Below are 19803 nucleotides of genomic sequence, written 5' to 3' on the forward strand. Positions count from 1 at the left end.
TGCTCCTCGGGGTCACCGCTGAGTTCTGCGCCACAAAAGCCTTTTCATGGGGGATTTCAGGCAAAGGGACCTTTGTGGGGCAGCGTGAGGGGGCCCAAAGGGTTGGAGGGGGTGGGCGACTCAGTGCTGAAAGAATGGGGTTTGTCAGTGGGGTCCTGTCCTATGGGGCAGCCTGGGGCTGCATGGGGAGCCTGCTCAGTGTGGGGCGGGCTGGGGGCCCCCTGAGTACCCCACTGCGATGGGGTTGTCCTGGTGAGGTGGGGATCCCCCTGAGCAGCACATTGGGATGGGGACGTCCTGGCGGGATGGGGACGCCTGGTCAGTTTGCTGACACTTGGGTGTGATGGGACACATCTGTGGAATGGGGACAGCAGGGGTGGGGGACATCCAGACAGGACTGGGGCACCCTACGGGGGATGAAGGCAGGACAGGACGTGTTGGTGGGGTGGGAGCACCCTTGGGTGGGACAGTGGCATCTTAGTGGTGGCATTCGAGCATCTGAACAGGGTGAGGGTACCCTGAGGTGGGGAGGGGGAGGGATCCTGGGCGGAATGGGGAGACCCAGAGGTGTTGGTGCACACTGACTGAGATGGGGGGATGAAATGGGGGGAGACCCAGGAGGGGTGCAGCACTATGGAAGGGTTGGGGGGACCCAGATGAGATGTGGGAACCCAAGTGAGCTGAAGCTAAAAGCGTGGGTGGGATTGGGGGCCCTGCACGGGATGAGGGGACCCTGGGGGGTAGGGGGAACTCTGGACAGGATGTGGGGACCCAGCTGAGGTGGAGGGATCCGAACGGGGTGCGGGGCCTTGGATAGGACAGGGACAGCCCGGATAGGACGAAGCGATCCCGTAAGGGACGGGGGAACCACAGATGGGACGTGGGGAACCCTTAATGGGATGCAGGCACCCAGATGTGACGAGGCGGCCCAGGAGAGATGTGGGAACCCAGACTGAACCGGCGGGGATCCCGGATGGGACGCGGGGACTCAGATGAGACGGAGGGACCCGGCTGGGCTGCGGCGCCTCGGACAGGTCGGGGACAGCCCGGACGGGACGGAGAGATCCCGCAAGGGCGGGGGGACCGTAGGTGGGACGCTGGGATCCAGGTGAGCCGAAGCACCGGCGGCGGGACGGGGGCAGCCCGAGTGGAAGGGGAGGATCCGGGCGGGACGGGGCAGCCCGGGCGGGGCGGAGGAGCGCCGGGGAACCCACGGCCGAGATCGCGGGAGGGAGCAGCGGCGCCCGGGGCGGCACCGGGCCCGGCCCTGCCCTGCCCTGCCCTGCCCCGCCGGCCCGGCCCGCGGTGTCGCCTTGCAGCCCGCCCCTCCCCGCCGCCCCGCGCATTCCCGACCCTCCGGGCGGCGGCGGCGGCGGCGGCGCGGGGCCGGAGCGCGGCGCGGGGCGGGGGCCGCGATGCCGCAGCTGGAGCCGGCGGCGGGGGACGACCTGGGGGCTCCGGACGAGCTGATCGCCTTCCAGGACGAGGGCGAGGAGCAGGACAAGGGCGCGGGGCGCGGCTCGGCCCACGGGGACCTGGACGAGCTCAAGTCCTCGCTGGTCAGCGAGACCGAGGGCCGCGCCGCCGCCCCGGGCGGCCCCGACGCCGAGGTGAGGCCGGGCCCCGGCGGGCGGGAGGGCGGCCCCGGCCCCCCCCGCGGCCCTCACCGCGCCCCCCCCGCTGCCCCGCAGGCGGAGCGGCCCCCGCAGCCCCGGGAAAGTTTCCAGAAGCCGCGGGACGCGCTCGCTGAAGGTACCCCCCTCCCCCTCCGCCGCGCTCCGCTCCTCCGACCGCGGGCCCGCAGCTCCTTTGTTCCCCCGGGCGCGGACCCCCCCCCACCCTCCTCCCCCCGCGGACGGGACCCCCCCCCCCCGCCGGACCGGGATTCACTCCCCCCCCTTTTCCCCCTCCCCATCCCAAAACCGTGCGGAGCGATCGGCCCCGCCCCCCCCGCGCCGCGGGAAGCGGCACTGGGACCCCCCCCCCCCGACCCCCCGCCGGAGCGGGACCCCCCCGAGGCGTGGGATCCGCCATAGCAGCGCTGCCCCGCGTGGAGCGGGGATCGGCACCGCCCCGTAAAAGTGGGAGCCCCCCTATAAGGCCTGAGCGCCCAGGAATGGCACTGAGACCCCCACCTGTGGAACTGCGACCCCCCACCCATAGGAGTGGGACCCCCCCCATGGGGACTGGAAAGCTCCCCAGCGTGGAACCCCGCTTGTAGGAGTGGGAACCCACGGGAATGGCACTTCCCCATGAAATCATTGCCCCCTCCCATGCTACTTGGACATCCCTTAGGACTGCCCATCCCCATGGGACTGCGACCCTCCCAGATAGAGTAGATGTGTCGTCGTCCCCCCCCAGCAAGAAGCTGAGCCCCTTGGTGCCACCCATGGGCCCCGTGGTGCTGCATGCAGACCCACCCCCCGGTCCCTCTCCCCCTCAGTTTCCTGACCCTCTCCTTTTCTCCCCAGTGGTCAGACGACAGCAGGATGGGGGTTTTTTTAAAGGCCCCCCTACCCCGGCTACCCCTTCCTGATGCTCCCTGAGCTGGGCACCCCATACCTCTCCAATGGAGCTCTGTCCCCTGGCGGCGCCCGCACCGTAAGTGTCACCCCTGTCAGCACGGTGGGGCTGCTCATGCAACACAAGTGGGAAGAGTTTGGGGTTTGTTACCTTTGTGGTCGCTTGACCCCTTCCAGGCACTGCTCTTGTGGCGAATTTGGGGTGTTATGGGTGAGTTTGGGGACTTTGTGTTGAGCTCAGCTGAGTTCTTTGGTTGCGTTTGGGTTCTTGGGCTGTGCTTGGGGCATGGGGTCGAGTTTGGTTGAGCTTAGGGCACTTGGTTGAGCTTTGGTTGAGTTTGTGGTCCTTTGGTTGAATTTATGGGGCCCTTTGGTTGTGTTTGGGTTCCTTTGATTGAATTTGTGGGGTCCTTTGCTTGAGTTTGGGGTCCTTTACTTGAGTTTGAGTCCTCTGGTTTAACTTGTGGGGTCCTTTGCTTGAATTTGAGCTCCTTTGGTTGGGTTTGGGGGCGTTTGGTTGCATTTGGGAATTTCTGGTCGAGTTTGGGTCCTTTGGTTCGTCCGGCCCCCCGCTGCCATGCGCAGCCCCGAATCCTGACCCCGGGCTGCGCCGCCTTTCTCATTGAAAAGCGCTCCCTGCGACTTCCTAAAGCCCTTAATGGGCTGACATTGTCTGGCGTTTAGAAAACTGATTAAGCAAATTGAGCGAGCACTGGAGGGGGAGAGCAGCCCGGCCCCCTCCGGCATCCCGCGCTGCTCCCAACCCCAGACCCACCGTGGGTGACACCGGACGGAGACCCCATAGATGCTGTATGGGAGACGCGGTTGGGATTTCACCTCCCTGCAGCCGGGTCCTGTTCTCCAGTCGTCATTTCTCTTTTCCTGGGCTTTATTTTGCGATTTCGTTGAGGCTGGGCTGGAAAAGGGCTCAGGCGGAGCCCTGCGGCCCCAAATCCCCATTTTGGGAGAGGGTCAGCAAAGGGACCCTGGGGTTTGGGGTTTTCCCTTGGGAGCTCCGTGGAGCTGCACTTTTTGCCTTTTCCCTTCGGTTTTCTCCCCAAAGGCAACAGATGGGGCGATGCTGAATGAACCACTGCAGGGAAGGAAGAGGGGTTTGGGGTTTGGGACAGAGGCTGGGCAGCGCCGTGTAGGGCCAACCCCCATCTCTTCACTCCAGAACACGGGGCGTGAGAGGGGCGATGCTGTCACACACCGAGTTGGGTTCATCCGTGGGCGCATTCCTTCGCCTCGCTCCCAAATTGCCCACCTGCTCCCACTGCTGGGCGACCCACAGACCCACAGACAGGGAGAAATTCGGCTTTTCGGGGCCTTTTAGCCCTTTTTCCCCGCAGTGGGGATGGGAATGGGACCGCCCCGTACCCTGACCCCATCCCATTGCTCCGTCCATTTCTAGGAGAGCTGAAGGGTGAACCTTTGGGGCTGTGGGAAGCGGGTCGGGATTGGGGCCGATTTCGGCTCTTTTGGGATCTCTTCCCAGGGACGCTCCCGCTCGCGGGCTGCCCCACAGAGGCAGATCTGTCTGCAAAAGCAAATATCTGCCCTCGGCCGCGCTGCCAAGAACAATGATCCAACCCCAGCTCCTGGCACGGGGCTGTGCTGGCAGGACCCGTTTGGGGTCTGTGCAGTGCGGATCGCTGCTGTCGGGTGCTGGGCACCAGGGGAGTTGGGGGTTTCCCCCCCAGCCTGGCCTGGCAGGCGCTGAGCGAAGCCTTGGGTGCTGCCGTGCCGTGCCTCGGTTTCCCCACGAGCAGCACCTCACGCTCAGCCCTTGGCACACAATGGGCCCTTTATGTCTGCTTCTTAATTATGCTCTTCGGCTAATTACCCCGCGTTTTTTTTCTTCTTCTTCTTCTTCTTTTGCTTAAATGAGACCTACAGGAGGTCTCTACTAAACTCCTCCGCCCCCTCCCTCCCTTTTCCAACACGATTCCCAAATTAAAGCAATGAAGTAAGTGCTCCGGGCGACTCTCATAAGACCTGGTTTTGTTGGGGGACTTAACGCGCATTCATCATCTTTCTGGAATTCCGAGCAGCTGCTTTTCATTAACGTCCCTTCCTTGAAGTCGCGGGCGGTAGCGGGGAAAGGAGCAGGGAAAGGAGTGGGAAAAGGAGCGGGGAAAGGAGCGGGGGGCAGCGCCTGGCGCATCCCGGCTGCGGGGAGATGGAATGGAGGGGGACGGGGCGGATGGAGGGAGGTGCTGAGCCCCAGAGCAGAGGGAGGAAGAGGAGGAGGAGGAGGAGGAGGGAGGAAGGGGATGGCTGCGGCGTGCGCCGGTTTGGGGTGTTTGTTGTGCGCCGTGGGAAACCTAAATGCTGGGTGTGTGGGGCACCAGGAATGCTGAGCCCCAGGGAATCCCAAATCTTGGGATCCAGAGCGCCAGGAATCCTCAGCCCCGGGAATCTCGAATCCTGGGAATCCTGAATTGTAGGAATCTCAAGCCCTGGGAATTCTGACCCTTGGGGATCTCGGATTCCAAGAACCCCAAGCTTCAGGAATCCTGAATCCCAAACCCCAGGAATGTCAGGCATTGGGAATCCTGCGTGCTGGGAGTTCTGGCTGCTGGGATTTCTGAACCCCAGGGGTCCTGAGTCCTGGGAATCTCAAGGCCTGGGAGTCCCAAACACTGGAAATCCTGGCACCAGGGAATGGTATCAGCCCTGAGATTCCTTAATTCTAGGAGTATTGAATCCCAGGAGTCCTGGATCCTGCAAAGGCTGAGCCCCAGGAGTGCCAGGCACTGGGAACCATGAGCACTGGGAATCCCGGATCCCAGAAATCCCACACCCTGGCAGTCCTGCATGCTGGGAATGCTGAACCCAGGAACCCCAGCCCTGGGGAAACCTGATCCCTGCGAATCCATAATCCAGCAAATCCCACCCACTGGGAAGCCTGAGCCCCAGCAATCCCATCAATCACACACCCTGGGAGTCCCACACGCTGGGAATCCTGAACCCTGGGGTTCCCAAACCTCAGGAATGCCGATGTGGGCCCACAGGTGGGGGCTGTGGGTTCAGGTGCTCCCGTGGTGCTGCATCGCAGAGCAGAGGATGCAGAGACGCCGTTCCCGGAGGCTCTGTACCCAAACCCAGGGCTGGGGGGTGGGCCGAGGCTCTTGTTGCTCCCGATGTCCCCGTGCCTTTCGGTCCCAGAGTTTGGGATTCTGGAGCCCTCAGCACCGTGCAGCACTGCGGCCATGTGAGCGCGGGATGAATGAATGGAACCATTCACGGGGCGCAGACAAAGCCCCGGGGCGGCGGGGAAAACTTGGTGCCACTGAGGTTATTTGGGGGGGGAGGAGAAAAAGTGGTGTTGGGGGTCCGGGATGTGTTTGGTGCTGAGGCCGTGGGGTGCTCAGGCACTGTGTTCCCCATGATGTCCTGGTGATGCTCCGGATCCCGGCGCAGTGTTCTGCTTCCTCCCGGCTCCCTGCACTTCCTCTGCTGCCTTCCTCTTCCTCCTCCTCCTCCTCCACTCCCCCCAGTGCCATGGGATCTGCACTGGAGACAAGGTGTCCCCTGCAAAACCCACTTCCCTCAAAAGTTGCATCTCCCGTCTGCCAAACTGGGCTGGATTTACCCCAGCTGTGCCCAGTGCTGGAACTGGGAGTGCTGTGGGATGGGAGCGTCCCACCCTGCAAAGATTTTTGGGGTTCTGCAAAACAGTCCATGCAACCCAATGTGCAGCTCCTGCTGCGCTGTACTAGAATGCATTTTGGGGAAAAAAGGACCAAATTGGAAGCGTTTTGGGGCACTCAGGGGCTGCTTGTATGGCAGTGTTGGCATTGGGAGGGGGATGGCATGGGGGCAGTGGGCTGCATCCTGTGGGGTGGGTGATGCAGCGCTGAGCCTTCACATTGTGCTTCCCCTTCTGAAAACAAGCAGGTCAGGGCTGGTTGGGTCTCAAAATGACCCTTTCTCACCCAAAAGGAGAGGCTGTGGTGGGTGAGCTGGGGCTGGTGCTGCTGTGGGATTCCAATTGGGATGTGGGATCTGGGACTTGAGGACACTGGGATGTGGGATGTTGGGATGTGCAGTGCCAGGGCATTGGGATGTTTGGGAGTGCAGTGTTGGGACACTGGGATGTGGGAGTTCAGGGTTCCAGTCTATCAGGGTGTGGGATGTGCAGTGCCAGGACATTGGGATGTGAGATATGTGATGCCAGGACATCCAGATATGGGATGCTGGGATGAATAATGTTGGGACAATGGGACGTGGGACGTTGGGGTGCCGGGGCACCATAGCTCCACGGCACCAGGGTGTGCTGATATTCCCCACTTCCTGCACTCCATCTGGGATAAATCCAACCGGGTTTGGATCCGGCAGCACACAGAGATGTGATTTCAGGGGAAGCTGGGAGGGATCATCCTGGGGGATGCTGGGGAGGGTGGCACTGGGATGTGTGGCACAGGGATGTGTGGCACAGGGATGTGTGGCACAGGGATGTGTGGCACTGGGATGTGTGGCACAGGGATGTGTGGCACTGGGATGTGTGGCACAGGGATGTGTGGCACAGGGATGTGTGGCACTGGGATGTGTGGCACTGGGATGTGCCACCCCCTTGGTGCCACCATGCAGTGGGGCTTTCCCCCACTCCCCCCTTTCCCAAGGAAAACATCTCAGCCCCATGCAGAAGAGGAGAGGAAATCCGCTCATTAAAGCCCCTAATTGGGCATTAGGGGATCCCGCAGCGTTCGCGCCTCCTTCCCGAGCCCCCCCCCGACCCCCAGTCCTGAGGGGGGAGACAGACAGACATACAGACACACAGACAGACGTGGGCAGATGGGAGGGCTCACAGCGGCACTGCAGCCCGGCAGGGAAGGGGTTAACACCCCTGGTTTTAATTGGGGAGGTGTGGGGGGGGAGCTGGTAACGAGGAACCAGAACTTGCTCTAATCTCTCTGGAATGTGACCGATTTTCAACTATTTTCCTCTTTTTTTTTTTTAATAGCTCCAATCTGCCGCTCGCAGCCCCGCACGTGGTGCTACAGTGGGAGCTGTGTCCGGGTTGGGGGGCGGGAGTGGGAAAGTGGGGGGTGAGGGGGGTGGGGGGCTTCATTTTTCCACATTAGCACTGAACCGTTCGCCAGCTCCCCCCTCTTTGTATATTTTGAAAGGGTCCCCCTTCCTCTCCCCTCCCCGGCCTCCTGAAGCAGCTTCCAAATGAGAAGCAGCCTTTTATACACAGCTCTGCCCCGGCCGCCGTCCCCCAGCGGCTTCTCCGCTTACAGAATAGAGCAGAAAGCGCCTTTGTGATGGGCGGGGGGCGGCGGGGGGGCGAGGGGCCGCAGCAGGCGCTGCGTGGTCACCCCTACGTGGACACGGGGACGTGGGGACAGCTCCTGTGTCACCTCCGTGTGGGCACCTGGTGCGTCACCCCAGCGCGGGTGTGGGGACACGGGGATGCCTCATGGCACCCCAACACGGACGTGGGCATGGGGACAGCTGGTGCGTCAGCTCAGGACACGGGGACGCCTCGTGCTGCCTCAAGACAGACGTGGGGACACCTGATGTGACACCCCGCCGCGGACGAAGGGACGTGTCCTGTGTCACCTCAACATGGACGTGGGGACGCTTGGTGTGTCAGCCTGGCACAGACACAGGGACACCTCCTGCGCTACCGCAATGGAGACATGGGGACAGCTTATGTGTCACCCTGACGTGGACAAGGGGACACCTCCTGTGTTACCTTGACGTGGACACGGGGGCGTGGGGACGCCTCGTTTGTCACCTCCACCTGGGAATGGAGGGGTACAGTGGAGATGGGGTGACTGGAGATGGAGGGGAGATACTGGGAAAGGATGGGGATGCTGGAGGCGAGGGAAGGCCCTCGGAATGGGGGGGTACAGGAGAAGGGGAGGTACTGGAGGCACAAGGGGAGAGCTGGGGATGTCAGCAGTGTTCAGGGGATGAGGAGCTCCTGGGGGCACCAGGGGATTCTGGAGATGGAGAAAGGAACTGGGAACAGAGCGGGGCTGCTGGGGTGGAGCAGAGGCGCTGGATGCGGGTGAGGGGGATGCAGGTGGGGCTGCTTCCTTCCAGACATGGGAGAGTTAATGCTCCTAAAGCCGAGCTGGGCTTCCCTTCTTCCCTTCCCTTCCCTTTCCCCTTCCCCTCCCCTTCCCGTTCCCCTCCATTTCCCTTCCCTTCCCTCCCCATCCCATCCAGCTGCCCAGGCTCAGAACGGTTCCTGGTGGGGAAATTCCTGGCACAGCTGCTCCATCCCATCCCAGCTGCATTCCCCAGCACCACACAATGCACCTTTATGTTTTCCCTCTGCCGGGAACACATGGATCTGGTGGGGCACCAAAAAGCCCCAAGAAGTGCCATACATGCCTCTCTCCTGGCCCTCGTTGAATTTGGGGGGGGTTCTCACATTCTGGCAGTTTGATGTCTTTGCCCTCTGATTTGGGGCAATGTGGCTGAGAATCCCATCCCAGTGGGCACTGCGCGTCCCCAAAATCTGCTTTTATGGGGCTGCGGGGGCTGATGGGGCTGAGAAGAGGCACCGCAATGTGCCATCAGCCCCATGGGTTTGGGGCATCCTCAGCTGAGCCTGCAGTGGGAGTTTGGGCTCTTGGGGATGTGGGTGCTGTGGGATGCGGTGCTGTGGAATAGGGGATGCTGTGGGGTGTGGAGTGTTGTTGGGTATGGGGTGCTGTAAGGTGGGGTGCTGTGGGGTATGGGGTGCTGTGCTGACAGCCCTTTGCTCTGGCAGTACCTGCAGATGAAGTGGCCGCTGTTGGATGTGCCGGCTGGGGCCACGCTGAAGGACAGCCGCTCACCATCACCCGCACACCTGGTAAGGGCAGCAGCCCCAAGCCCCACTGAGATGTGCCCCAAAACCTACTAAGATATGACCCCAAATCCCACTGATATGCGATCCCAAACCCTACTGAGATATGACCCCAAATCCACTGAGATGCGACCCCAAACCCTACTGAGATGTGCCCCAAACCCTGCTGCAAACAGAGCTCCAGCTGGGAGTGGCTTTCTAGGAGCTGTGTTTTGGGCGTGTGCCTTTGGGGGGGCTGTTGTTGGGGTGGATGACTGTATCTTTTCTCTCCCTCACCCTACAGTCCAACAAGGTCCCCGTGGTGCAGCACGCACCCCACATGCACCCACTGACGCCGCTCATCACCTACAGCAATGACCACTTCTCGCCCGGCTCGCCGCCCGCACACCTCTCACCTGACATCGACCCCAAAACGGGTGAGGGGAGGAGAGGGGTGCATGGGGAGAGGGATGCTAATAGGGAGATGGAGCTTATAGGGAGATGGGAGCTGATAGGGAAGTAGTGAATGCTTATCGGGAGGTGAGTGCTTGAAGGGAGATGGGGTGTTACAGGGAGAGGGGTGCTATGGGCACAGAGGCGTTTATAGGGAGGTGGGCGCTTATAGGCAGAGGGGCAGTCATAGGGAGGTAAGTGCTTGTAGGGAGATGGGTGTTTATAGGGAGAGGGGCACTTATAGGGAGAGGGGCGCTTATAGGGGGAGTGAGTGCTTTCGGGGAGATGGGTGCTTGTAAGGACATGAGTGCCTGTAGGGAGATGGGCACTTGTAGGGAGGCAAGTGCTAAAAGGGAAATGGGTACTTATAGGGAGGTGAATGCTTATAGGGGGATGGGCACTTGTAGGGAGGTGGGTGCTCACAGTGAGGTGGATTTAACGCTGCTCCCCCCGCAGGGATCCCGCGCCCTCCGCACCCTCCCGAGCTGCCCCCCTACTACCCGCTGTCTCCAGGAGCCGTGGGTCAGATCCCACACCCGCTAGGCTGGCTCATGCCACAGTAAGGATGGGCTCCTCCTGCCCCAGCCCTGCCGCGTCCCCAGCCCACGTGTCCCATGGGCCCCTTTGTTCCCAGCGAGCCCGGTGTGATGGGGTGGGAAAGGGAGGGACTGCGCTCCGGAAATGTGGGATGTTGTCCCCCTTGGGATCAGCTGGGGACCAGCTGAGGGTCCCGGTGGCGCAGGGAAGGGGCTTGTCCCCGTGTCTGCTGCAGCTCGTGCATTTGCAGGCAAGGACAGCCCATGTACTCCATCCCCCCTGGCGGCTTTCGGCACCCCTACCCTGCCCTCGCCATGAACGCCTCCATGTCCAGGTGGGTCCCTGTGTCCTGCTGGGTTCTGATGGGTCCCCGTGTCCAGGTGGGTCCCCATGTCCTCATGGGTCCCCACATCCCGGTGTGTCCCCATGGCCAGGTGGCTCTGAGCAGGGACAAGGGACCTCCTCAGGCATCCCTGAGCTAGCTCACGGTTTTGGCCACATCCCATGGCGCTGACCTCCCTGACCTGCCTGTGGGTACAGACCAGCCTTGGGTGACCGCAGTGGCCCAGGCTGGCCAAAAACGGCCCCACGGTGACTCTGTGGGTAAAGAGCGATGTCCCCTGGCTCCACAGTGCCATGTGCCAAGCTCAGCCACAAACCAGTCCCCAGCAGGTTGGGGTTGAGGTTCTCTATTTCTGGGCAGTCCTCAGTAGGATTTGGGGTGACATTTGGGGCCGTTGGTGCCTGTTTGGGGCTGACAACCCTGCTCCCTCTGCTGCAGCCTGATGTCCAGCCGCTTCTCCCCACACATGGTCCCACCACCCACCCACGGGCTGCACCCCTCGGGCATCCCACACCCCACCATTGTTTCACCCATCGTGAAGCAGGAGCCAGCCCAGCCCAGCGCCAGCCCCGGCAGCAGCTCGTGAGTGGGGCCCCGGGGGGGGGGAGTGGTGGCCCTAGGGATGGGGACAAGATGGGGACAGAATGGGATGGGGATGGGGATGGGGATCGGGATGGAATGAGGGTGAGGATGAGGTTGAGGTTAAAGGTGAGGATGGGGATAGGGTGAGATGGGGTGGGGACAGGGACGGAGATGGGGACAGGACAAGGATGAAGATTTTAATGAGGATGGAATGGAATGGAATGGGGATGGGGATGGTGTGGGATTGGGATGGGATTGGGATGGGAACAGGGATGGGGATTGGATGGGGATGAGGATGGGATGGGATTGGGGTGGGGATGGGGAGCTGAGCCTGCATGTTGCTCCCTGCAGGAAATCCCCTGTCACAGTGAAGAAGGAGGAGGAGAAGAAGCCCCACATCAAGAAGCCGCTCAATGCCTTCATGCTGTACATGAAGGAGATGAGGGCCAAGGTGGTGGCCGAGTGCACGCTGAAGGAGAGCGCGGCCATCAACCAGATCCTGGGCCGGCGGGTACGCGTCTCCCTCGTGCCTTCAGCCGCCTGCACGCTGCCATGGTGGTGCTGGGGACCTGCTGGCAGTGCTGGCCACGTGTCCCCGGGCTCCGCAGCGCTCTTTCCCCTCGCAGTGGCACTCGCTGTCGCGGGAGGAGCAGGCCAAGTACTACGAGCTGGCACGGAAGGAGCGGCAGCTGCATTCACAGCTCTACCCCACGTGGTCAGCCCGCGACAACTACGTGAGTGTGACCCACGTCCCCAAAATCTGGTGGGGTTGGGGGCCTGCAGGCGGCGGGGCTGAGGACCTGGGGACGCCGTGATGCTGGCTCATGTCACCTGCCCTGGGTCACCACGACCCCAGTGTCACCAGGAGCCTCTGTGATCCCATGTCACCACGACCCCAGTGTCACTGTGATCCCATGTCACTGTGTTCCCTGTCGCCGTGATCTCAGCATCACTGCAGTTCCCTCTGTCACCACGATACCGTGTGTCACCATGAGCCTTGATGTCACCGTGATCCCCAGTGTCACCACAACCCCAGTGTCACTGTATCCCAATGCCACCGTGATCCCGTGTCACCATGTCCCGGTGTCCCCGTGACCCCCAGTGTCACAGCGCGCTGCTCCATTGCGCCGCATCACCACCCCTCAGGCTTTGTCCCCCCATCACACCTCAGCGCTTTGCAATATTTCACAGGGCAAGAAAAAGAAGAGGAAGCGAGAGAAGCTGGCCCAGCAGCAAAGCCACGAGGCAGACAGTGAGTACCTGGGTGGGAAGGGGCGGCCACCGCGTCCCCCCCACCCCCACACTCAGCGCCCACCCCGCACCCCGCAGGCGCGCTGCCCTCCAGGAGCAAGAAGCCGTGCGCCCCGCACCACCTGCCTCCCGATAAACCCTGCGACAGCCCAGCCTCGTCCCACGGCAGCATGCTGGATTCACCTGCCACGCCGTCAGCCGCCCTGGCCTCCCCGGCTGCGCCCGCCGCCACGCACTCGGAGCAGGCGCAGCCGCTGTCGCTCACCACCAAGCCGGAGGCCAGAGCTCAGCTCGCCTTCCTCTCCAGCAAATCCTCCTCCTCCTCCCCCTCCCTGGGCTCCCCCCCGTCGCTGCTCCCCAGGCCCATTGCCTTCCCCTCGCTGCTGCTCTCCTCCCCGCAGCAGACGCAGCCGCTCGCGCTGGTCACCAAACCGGCCGACTGAGGGGGGGCTGAACGGGAGCCCCCCGCCCGCTGAGCACCGCCGACGCCACCATCACGATTCCCAACCGTTATTGGTCAATATTTGACCTTTTCTGAACTGTTTTGGTTTTTTTTGGTGGTTTTTTTTTTGTCTCTTTTGGGAAGCAGGCTCTGGAGGAAGAGCCGCTTTCTCTTACCGGCAGTCAACCTAAAGACTGTTTTTATTAAAAAATAAAAAAAAGGGGGAGGGGGGAAAGTGTATTTTTTTTTTTATTTTTAAGAAAGAATAAAAGGAAAAAAAAAAAAAAAAGGACCCTTCCTCAAGCGACAGCGCTGGACATCCAGCACTGGTGCCCCCAGTGCTCCCAGTTCCATCCCACTGCAGCTGGACCTGGCCCCCAGCATGGTGCTGGGCTGGGGGGTGTGGGGTGGGGATGGCAGTGGAGGGGTTTGCCATTGAATCCCTGTTATTTTTCATGAAAACAAAACAAGCAAACAGAAAAAGGAAATAAAACTACAGCTGCAATTTTGCTGCATGAGCATGGTCCGTGCGGGAAGACCTGGATTGGTGGAACTCTGCTTTCCTCTGCTGTCCTCTGCAAATCACTGCTGGTGATGTCAGCCTGGAGCCCCCGCAGCTCCAAAAGAGCCAAAACGCCGCTGTTTTTTTGGTCAGAAAAACCAAAAATCCGCAGTCCTGTGAGGGAATGCAGCCGCGCTCAGCCGACACCGGGAGCGGGATGCGGCCAGCAGCGCCTTGAATGGGATTTCATGGGAAATTAAAGGCATGAAGAGACCTGTCACAAGAATTAAAGTCTGGACCGCAGCCAGACAGCTTCAAACAGATGTTGGACTTCAGCAGGAGAATATTTCTTTGTTTCACTTGGAGTTTTCCCATACGGAGAAGGAACATCTGTTGGGTGCTCTCCGGGTTTGGATTATTCCTGCTGGAGGAGAGAGGCACACAGAGCTGCTGCTCCTGGGGCTGCGTGAAGGCATTGAGTCCTGCACAGCCACGCTGAGTCCTGCACGGGGCTCTGTCGCTGGTGCAGCAGCACGTGTCCCCCCGTCCCCGTGCCACCAGGCGGCTGACATCTCCCTTTGGATGACATCTCGCTGTGCTCCGCTGGCACACAGCACCTGGAACCCATCTTTCTTTGGGTCACCCCGTCCCTTTTCCTTATCGCGGCCGTCAAACAGCCCCCCAGCGTGTCGCGCCTCCCCCACCCTCCCAGAGCGGCGCTGGCCATTCATTAATTGAAATGCCTAATGAGGTCCCGGGGATCTCCCGCGGAGAAGGAGCTAATTAGGGGCTCCCCGGACCGCTCCTTGCGGGGGGGTCACGCCAGATGTCGCCCTGCCGCTCCGTACCGCGCTGAGCCGTGCCGAGGCAGCCAGGGGCAGAGGCTACAGCTCATACATTTTAATTAGCGTCGTTAACTTCTCCCATTTGCTAATAGATCTGATCCCGTACCCCGCCCAGCTCAGCGGACCTGGGGCGCAGCGGCGGTGCCACGGGATGGGATGGGGAGGGGGTCCGCTGCTGCCGGGAAAGGCGTCCGAAGGGGTCGTACCCAAGAAGCGATGTCCCACGAGGAGAAGGGCACCGCGAGGCCTCGCATCGCCGGCTCTCCCCCGAACCCCCCGCCCTGACCCCAAAGCGGAGCCACGCAGCTCTGCGCCTGCACGCGGCCCCCCCGCCAAGACCTGCCGTCTGATTTGCGTAGCCACGCCCAGTCAGGCCAAACCACGCCTACTTCCACATAATCCCCGCCCCTTGTCGGCACGCGGCCCACGTGCACGATCTTCTGCCGGAAGTGACGTTTCTGAGCGGAAGCGGAAGCGGAAGCGGGCCGTAGCCGGGTGAGAGGAGCGGGGTCGGCATGGCGCTGCGGCTGCTCTCGCTTCTGCTGCTGCTGCTGCTTGGCATCGCTGCCGAGACCGCAAACCGGGGTAGTGCCGGGACCGGGGCCGGGGCTGCAGGTAGCGCGGGGTGCTCGGGGGAACCGGGAGCGGCTGGGGGTCCGACTGCCGTGGGTTTTACACCGGCGCTGGGTCTGCGGGAGGGTCTGGGCACCTCCTGAGCGCGGTGGGAGGCGGTGCGGGGCTGGGGGCGGTCATTGGAGGGCGCCGTGCCGCCGGGTTTGCCCCTTTTGGGGTTTCCCCCTTTTGGGCTCTTTCCCTCCAACCCCCTTACGGGAGAGTGTCGGACTGCTTTTGGCAGACGTGGGCTCTGGTCGCCGGGAGCCGTTTAACGCAGCCACACGTGGTTCTGGCACTGACTGCAGGTGGTAACTGTGGTCTCGGTGTGTTTGCTGACAGGTGGGGAGCAGGGATCAGAGCGCTCAGAGTCCACCAAGAGCACTTCAGGAAGCATTGGAGAAGGCAGCAACGCACATTATGGAGATAATGGAGGGACAATAGGTGAGAGGGGAGGAGGTGCAGGTGGTGCAGATCAAAGGAAAGACCTGGGAAAGGATGAGGGGAACCAGCCCGAAGGGACAGGAAAACAAGAAGAGAAAGAGAAACAAAGCCCTGAGGGCCAAGGCACCAGCCAGAGCAACAGCAACAATGACAATCAGGCTGGCAGTAATACTGCTAGCCAACCCAACACCCAGAAGAACAGCGACAGCCAAACTGACCCCCATGGTGATGAGCACGAGCAAAGCAGCCCCAACAACGACCATCAGAACAAGACCGACAGCCAGGGCAATCAGGCCAAGCAAAATGGCAACACCAGTGGCCAAAATGGCCTGGAAAATGGCAACACTGATGGCCAAAATGGACCAAAAGGTGGCGACACCAGTGGCCAGAATGGCCAGGAGAATGGCAACACCGTTGGCCAAAATGGCCAGAAAGACCATGGTAACAGCACCAACGGCCAGACCAACGACCACCACGACAGCACCAACAGCCAGACCAACGACCACCACGACAGCACCAACGGCCAGACCAACGACCACCACGACAGCACCAACGTCCAGAACAACGACCATCACGACAGCACCAACGTCCAGAACAACGACCACCACGACAGCACCAACGGCCAGACCAACGACCACCACGACAGCACCAATGGCCAGACCAATGGCCAGACCAATGGCCAGACCAATGGCCAGACCAATGGCCAGACCAACAACCACCACGACAGCACCAACGACCAGAACAACGACCACCACGACAGCACCAATGGCCAGACCAATGGCCAGACCAATGGCCAGACCAGTGGCCAGACCAACAACCACCACGACAGCACCAACGACCAGAACAACGACCACCACGACAGCACCAACGGCCAGACCAACGACCACCACGACAGCACCAATGGCCAGACCAACGACCACCACGACAGCACCAATGGCCAGACCAACGACCACCACGACAGCACCAATGACCAGACCAACGACCACCACGACAGCACCAATGACCAGACCAACGACCACCACGACAGCACCAATGGCCAGACCAACGACCACCACGACAGCACCAACGACCAGACCAACGACCACCACGACAGCACCAATGACCAGACCAATGACCACCACGACAGCACCAACAGCCAGACCAACGAACAACCTGGCAATACCAACAGCCAGACCAACCAACAGCGCGACAGCACCAACAACCAGGATGACCAGCAAGGCAGCAGCAACCAGGAACGTGACAATGCCAACACACAGGACGTCAGTCAGGGCACCCAGGCAGGGTCATTGGGAAATAACGGCCAGTCCTCACAGTCAGTTTCATCTGCTCATGACACCGAAGGCTCTCCAGATGGTGATGAACTCCCTGAGGAAGAGGATGGGATTAGAAATGGTAATGGTGCTGCCTTGTTAAATAAGGAGAGAGAGAAGAGTGTTCCCATTTCTCCGGGGGAGAAATCAGAGAACAGCCACTTCTTTGCCTATCTGGTGACCACGGCTATTATTGTCGCTGCTCTGTATGTTGCCTATCACAACAAACGGAAGGTGAGTGGCTCTGCTCCTTGCCCAAGTTCCCCCCTGTGGTTTAAGAGCTTCCTTCCCAGTCGTTGGGCAGTGCTGCAGGTGGGGGCATGCTCGATTGAAGATCTTTCCCCTTTGCTGCTCTCATTTTTGTCTTTTGCTTCCTGCTCAAGCCTCCTGCTTGCTGCCTGGGTTTGGTTAATGTTTAGTTTGAGGCCTTTGAGATGAGCAGGGAGGAGTGTTGTAACCAGGAAAGCATTTGGATCTCCGTGGAAATGGAATGGCCTCGGCTCCAGTGGTTATTTTCAGCAGTGAGAAATGGAGCTGAGGGAGGAGAAAAGGAAAAGATCTATGCAGCTGCTCTGTGTTTCTCACAGACAATGAGTTTTCTGTAGCAGGTTGTGAAAGACTTGTCTTTAAATAGCACTGCATGGAGGAATACAGCCCAAGTGACACAACGCTCATCTTTTCTGCTGTTTTTCTCCATCCTGCAGAGCTGTTTTTGAGGCAGGAGAGGGAACAACTTTTTTACTGTTTTCTGCATGTTGGGAAAGCCTCTTTATTTGCTGTTTTCAGTCTTAGCTGCTTTTAAATGATGACATTTGTTTGTTTCAAGTGCTTTTGGAAGGAGGCAAGCGAGGCTTCTCATTGGCCCACTAGAAAGTGCCTCTGTTAGAAGTCAGAAGAACTGCATGTGGTCGTTCTCGTCCTGCTCACCTTGTCCCTGCCCCCCTCTCTCTCTCTCTCTCTCTCTCCAAAGATCATTGCTTTTGCCCTGGAAGGGAAGCGATCGAAGGGCGGCCGGCGGCCCAAATCCGGCGATTATCAGCGGCTGGATCAGAAGGTAGGGGGGGTCGGAGAAGTCCATCTTCTCTTCCCCTTGAAACTTTTTTTCTTCTCGTCTTTGAATTCACATGCATCTTTCGCATCATTTTAGCTTTTCGTTTTTCCCTTTCCAGATCTAGATTCCTCCTCAGGTGTTTAGTGAAAGAAAGGTGCTTGGTGACGATGAGACCAGAATGGTGGCACATCACCGGCTGGCTGCCCTGCTGTAGCACTGAATCGTAGCTTTGCTGTCATCTTCAGATCTCGGAGAGCAGGAGGAAGGGGAAATGCTTTTACTTTTTGCACCTGCACCTTGGTAATGTTCGACTTCTCACTTCCTTAAAATGTGTTTCTCCTTTTCCCAACGGCCTGAATCAGTTTCTGCTTGGGTGTCTGGCTTCTGGACCGTGGCCCAAGAGAAGCCAGCTCTGGCACTTGACAGAACGTTTGTGTCCAAATGAAATGGGATTTTCCATCTACTGTACTGATGTCTCCTCTTGAAAAAAAATTCGCCTGCAAAATGAGCCATCTGATTCTCTCCTTTCAGAGTCATAGAGCTGCCCTGGTAACCAGCACCGTGCTGCTGGAGGCACAGACGTTCTCTTTCTCTGTCCATTGTATTTGGATGCTAAAGTTTGGAGCGTGATTGCACTAGCTTGGAAATGATCTGCCAAGGACTCTGTTTTGATTTATTTCTTTTCTTCCTCTCTGCTATGAAGGCAATGTTAGCTTCACATCACTTCTCACTTTAATGCACACCTTTTGGGAGCGCTGGAGCTGCCTTCAACCCTCTGGTTGTATCTTAGACTTCCTTACTTGCCCTGTGGCAGTTGTGCTCCATGTGGCTCTGTTCCCTCGTGGTCCTCACAGCTGAGATGCTTGCACTAATGAGGACAATTAGTTTGATGCTGTGAAAGCGAGCTACTCAGGCTTATGAAGTTCTGTGCCGTATAGCTGCAGTGCTGGAGCAAATTTCACCTCAAAAGATGACTCTCTTCCCTGTTGTTAAAATGTCATCGTCTTGATGCAGAGTGGTTGATAGTCCTGAAGCATTTGGGATGAATGAAACTTGCAGTTATTCAAACCTCTTCCTCTGCTTCAGTACTGAGGCTCCTCAGCAGGAAAGGCACAGCTCCTGCACTGAGGTGTTTCCCAGGCAGCTGCTCTGTGAGCAGAAGGGTTTGTCCTACAGCTCCCAAACCTCTCTCTGCTCTTTTGCTGCTCTGTGCTCCCCCTGCTTTGGGAGCTTTAATGTGGTTGAATGTACACCTCACCAGCAGCTTATTGCTGTTTTCTCAGCGTCACTGTGGGGCACTTAAATGAAGGCCTGGGATGTGCTAGCACTGGTTGTATTGAAGGCTGCAAAACACGTTGATTCCTGAGCTGTGGCTGTTTTGCTGGTCTTATTTTTGTAGTTCTGCTCCAAAGATATTTACTTGAGACAGGGCACTTCCGAAGGATGTGTGTAAAGTGCCTGCCTAGCTTCTTAGTTTGTTTTTCTTATCTGGGCAGAAAACGTGGCTCATGGAGGGCTCTCCGTGTGGGTTCACATCCCCCCCAGAGCTGCACAGAGGAGTCCTGTCCCCCCTGTGAGGCCGGGGGAGCCGCCTGTCCCCAGCCCTGCACGAAGTGTGACCCTCCCCCAGCTGCAGGGTGACGAGGGCGGGAATTTCCCTTGTCTGGCCATGAAGGCTGCAGCTGTGTTCTGGTTTTCCAGCACAAAGGGAGAGAGGGAGAAAGCCCCTCTTCCCTTGAACCTCTGGGAATGGCTCCTAGTGTTTTTTTCCCTTTTAATGCTGTTAGGATTTATGCAATGTGTTTCAAACCGGTCAAGGAGCGTGAAGCCTTTTCCTTTTGGCCGTGGCACATTTCTGAATGGATGGTATCTGTGGGTACGTGATTTTTCTCCAGGTGGGGCTGCTCCTGGGCCCGCTGCCTTGCTGGTGCGAAGCAGCGCACAGTTTGTTTCCTGCTGCAGTGCAACGCAACTTGCTTTGAAGGACCAGAATTTTTATATTTCTTTGTACTTTTTTTTTTCCCCTGTGTGGTAAAGTCAATAAATGATTTAAAAAAATACAGTTTAGAGCCCTGAGTTCTGTGTGTGTGTGTGAGAGTGTGAGAGAGAAGCTTTG

At 59.3% G+C, this 19803-nt stretch overlaps 2 protein-coding genes across 2 annotated transcripts; both read left to right on the plus strand.

Annotated features, from left to right (window-relative positions):
* Positions 1-722: 722 nt before the first annotated feature.
* On the plus strand, positions 723-13434 carry TCF7L1 (transcription factor 7 like 1). The gene is given in 13 exon segments (XM_085242877.1): positions 723-1610; positions 1692-1752; positions 2472-2504; positions 2507-2601; positions 9259-9342; positions 9620-9752; positions 10225-10327; positions 10556-10639; positions 11087-11230; positions 11582-11741; positions 11857-11964; positions 12422-12512; positions 12515-13434. Coding segments are annotated over 13 exon segments (1701 nt in total). The 5' UTR covers positions 723-1415; the 3' UTR covers positions 12925-13434.
* Positions 13435-14711: 1277 nt separating this feature from the next.
* On the plus strand, positions 14712-18195 carry TGOLN2 (trans-golgi network protein 2). The gene is made up of 4 exons (XM_010728200.4): positions 14712-14885; positions 15225-16870; positions 17607-17690; positions 17806-18195. Exons 1-4 carry the CDS (start codon positions 14786-14788, stop codon positions 17809-17811), a joined length of 1836 nt encoding a protein of 611 aa, XP_010726502.2. The 5' UTR covers positions 14712-14785; the 3' UTR covers positions 17812-18195.
* The last annotated feature ends 1608 nt before the right edge of the window (positions 18196-19803 follow it).

Source organism: Meleagris gallopavo, chromosome 24, assembly GCF_905368555.1.
Source record: "Meleagris gallopavo chromosome 24, MGAL_WU_HG_1.1, whole genome shotgun sequence".
Lineage (NCBI taxonomy): Eukaryota > Metazoa > Chordata > Aves > Galliformes > Phasianidae > Meleagris > Meleagris gallopavo.

Bases quoted from the DNA above. Each gene is read 5' to 3' on its own strand.
- TGOLN2 (XM_010728200.4), top strand. From the start codon at position 14,786: ATGGCGCTGCGGCTGCTCTCGCTTCTGCTGCTGCTGCTGCTTGGCATC. The intron at 14,886-15,224 runs GTAGCGCGGGGT...GTTTGCTGACAG, and splicing joins GACCGGGGCCGGGGCTGCAG to GTGGGGAGCAGGGATCAGAG. The intron at 16,871-17,606 runs GTGAGTGGCTCT...CTCTCTCCAAAG, and splicing joins CCTATCACAACAAACGGAAG to ATCATTGCTTTTGCCCTGGA.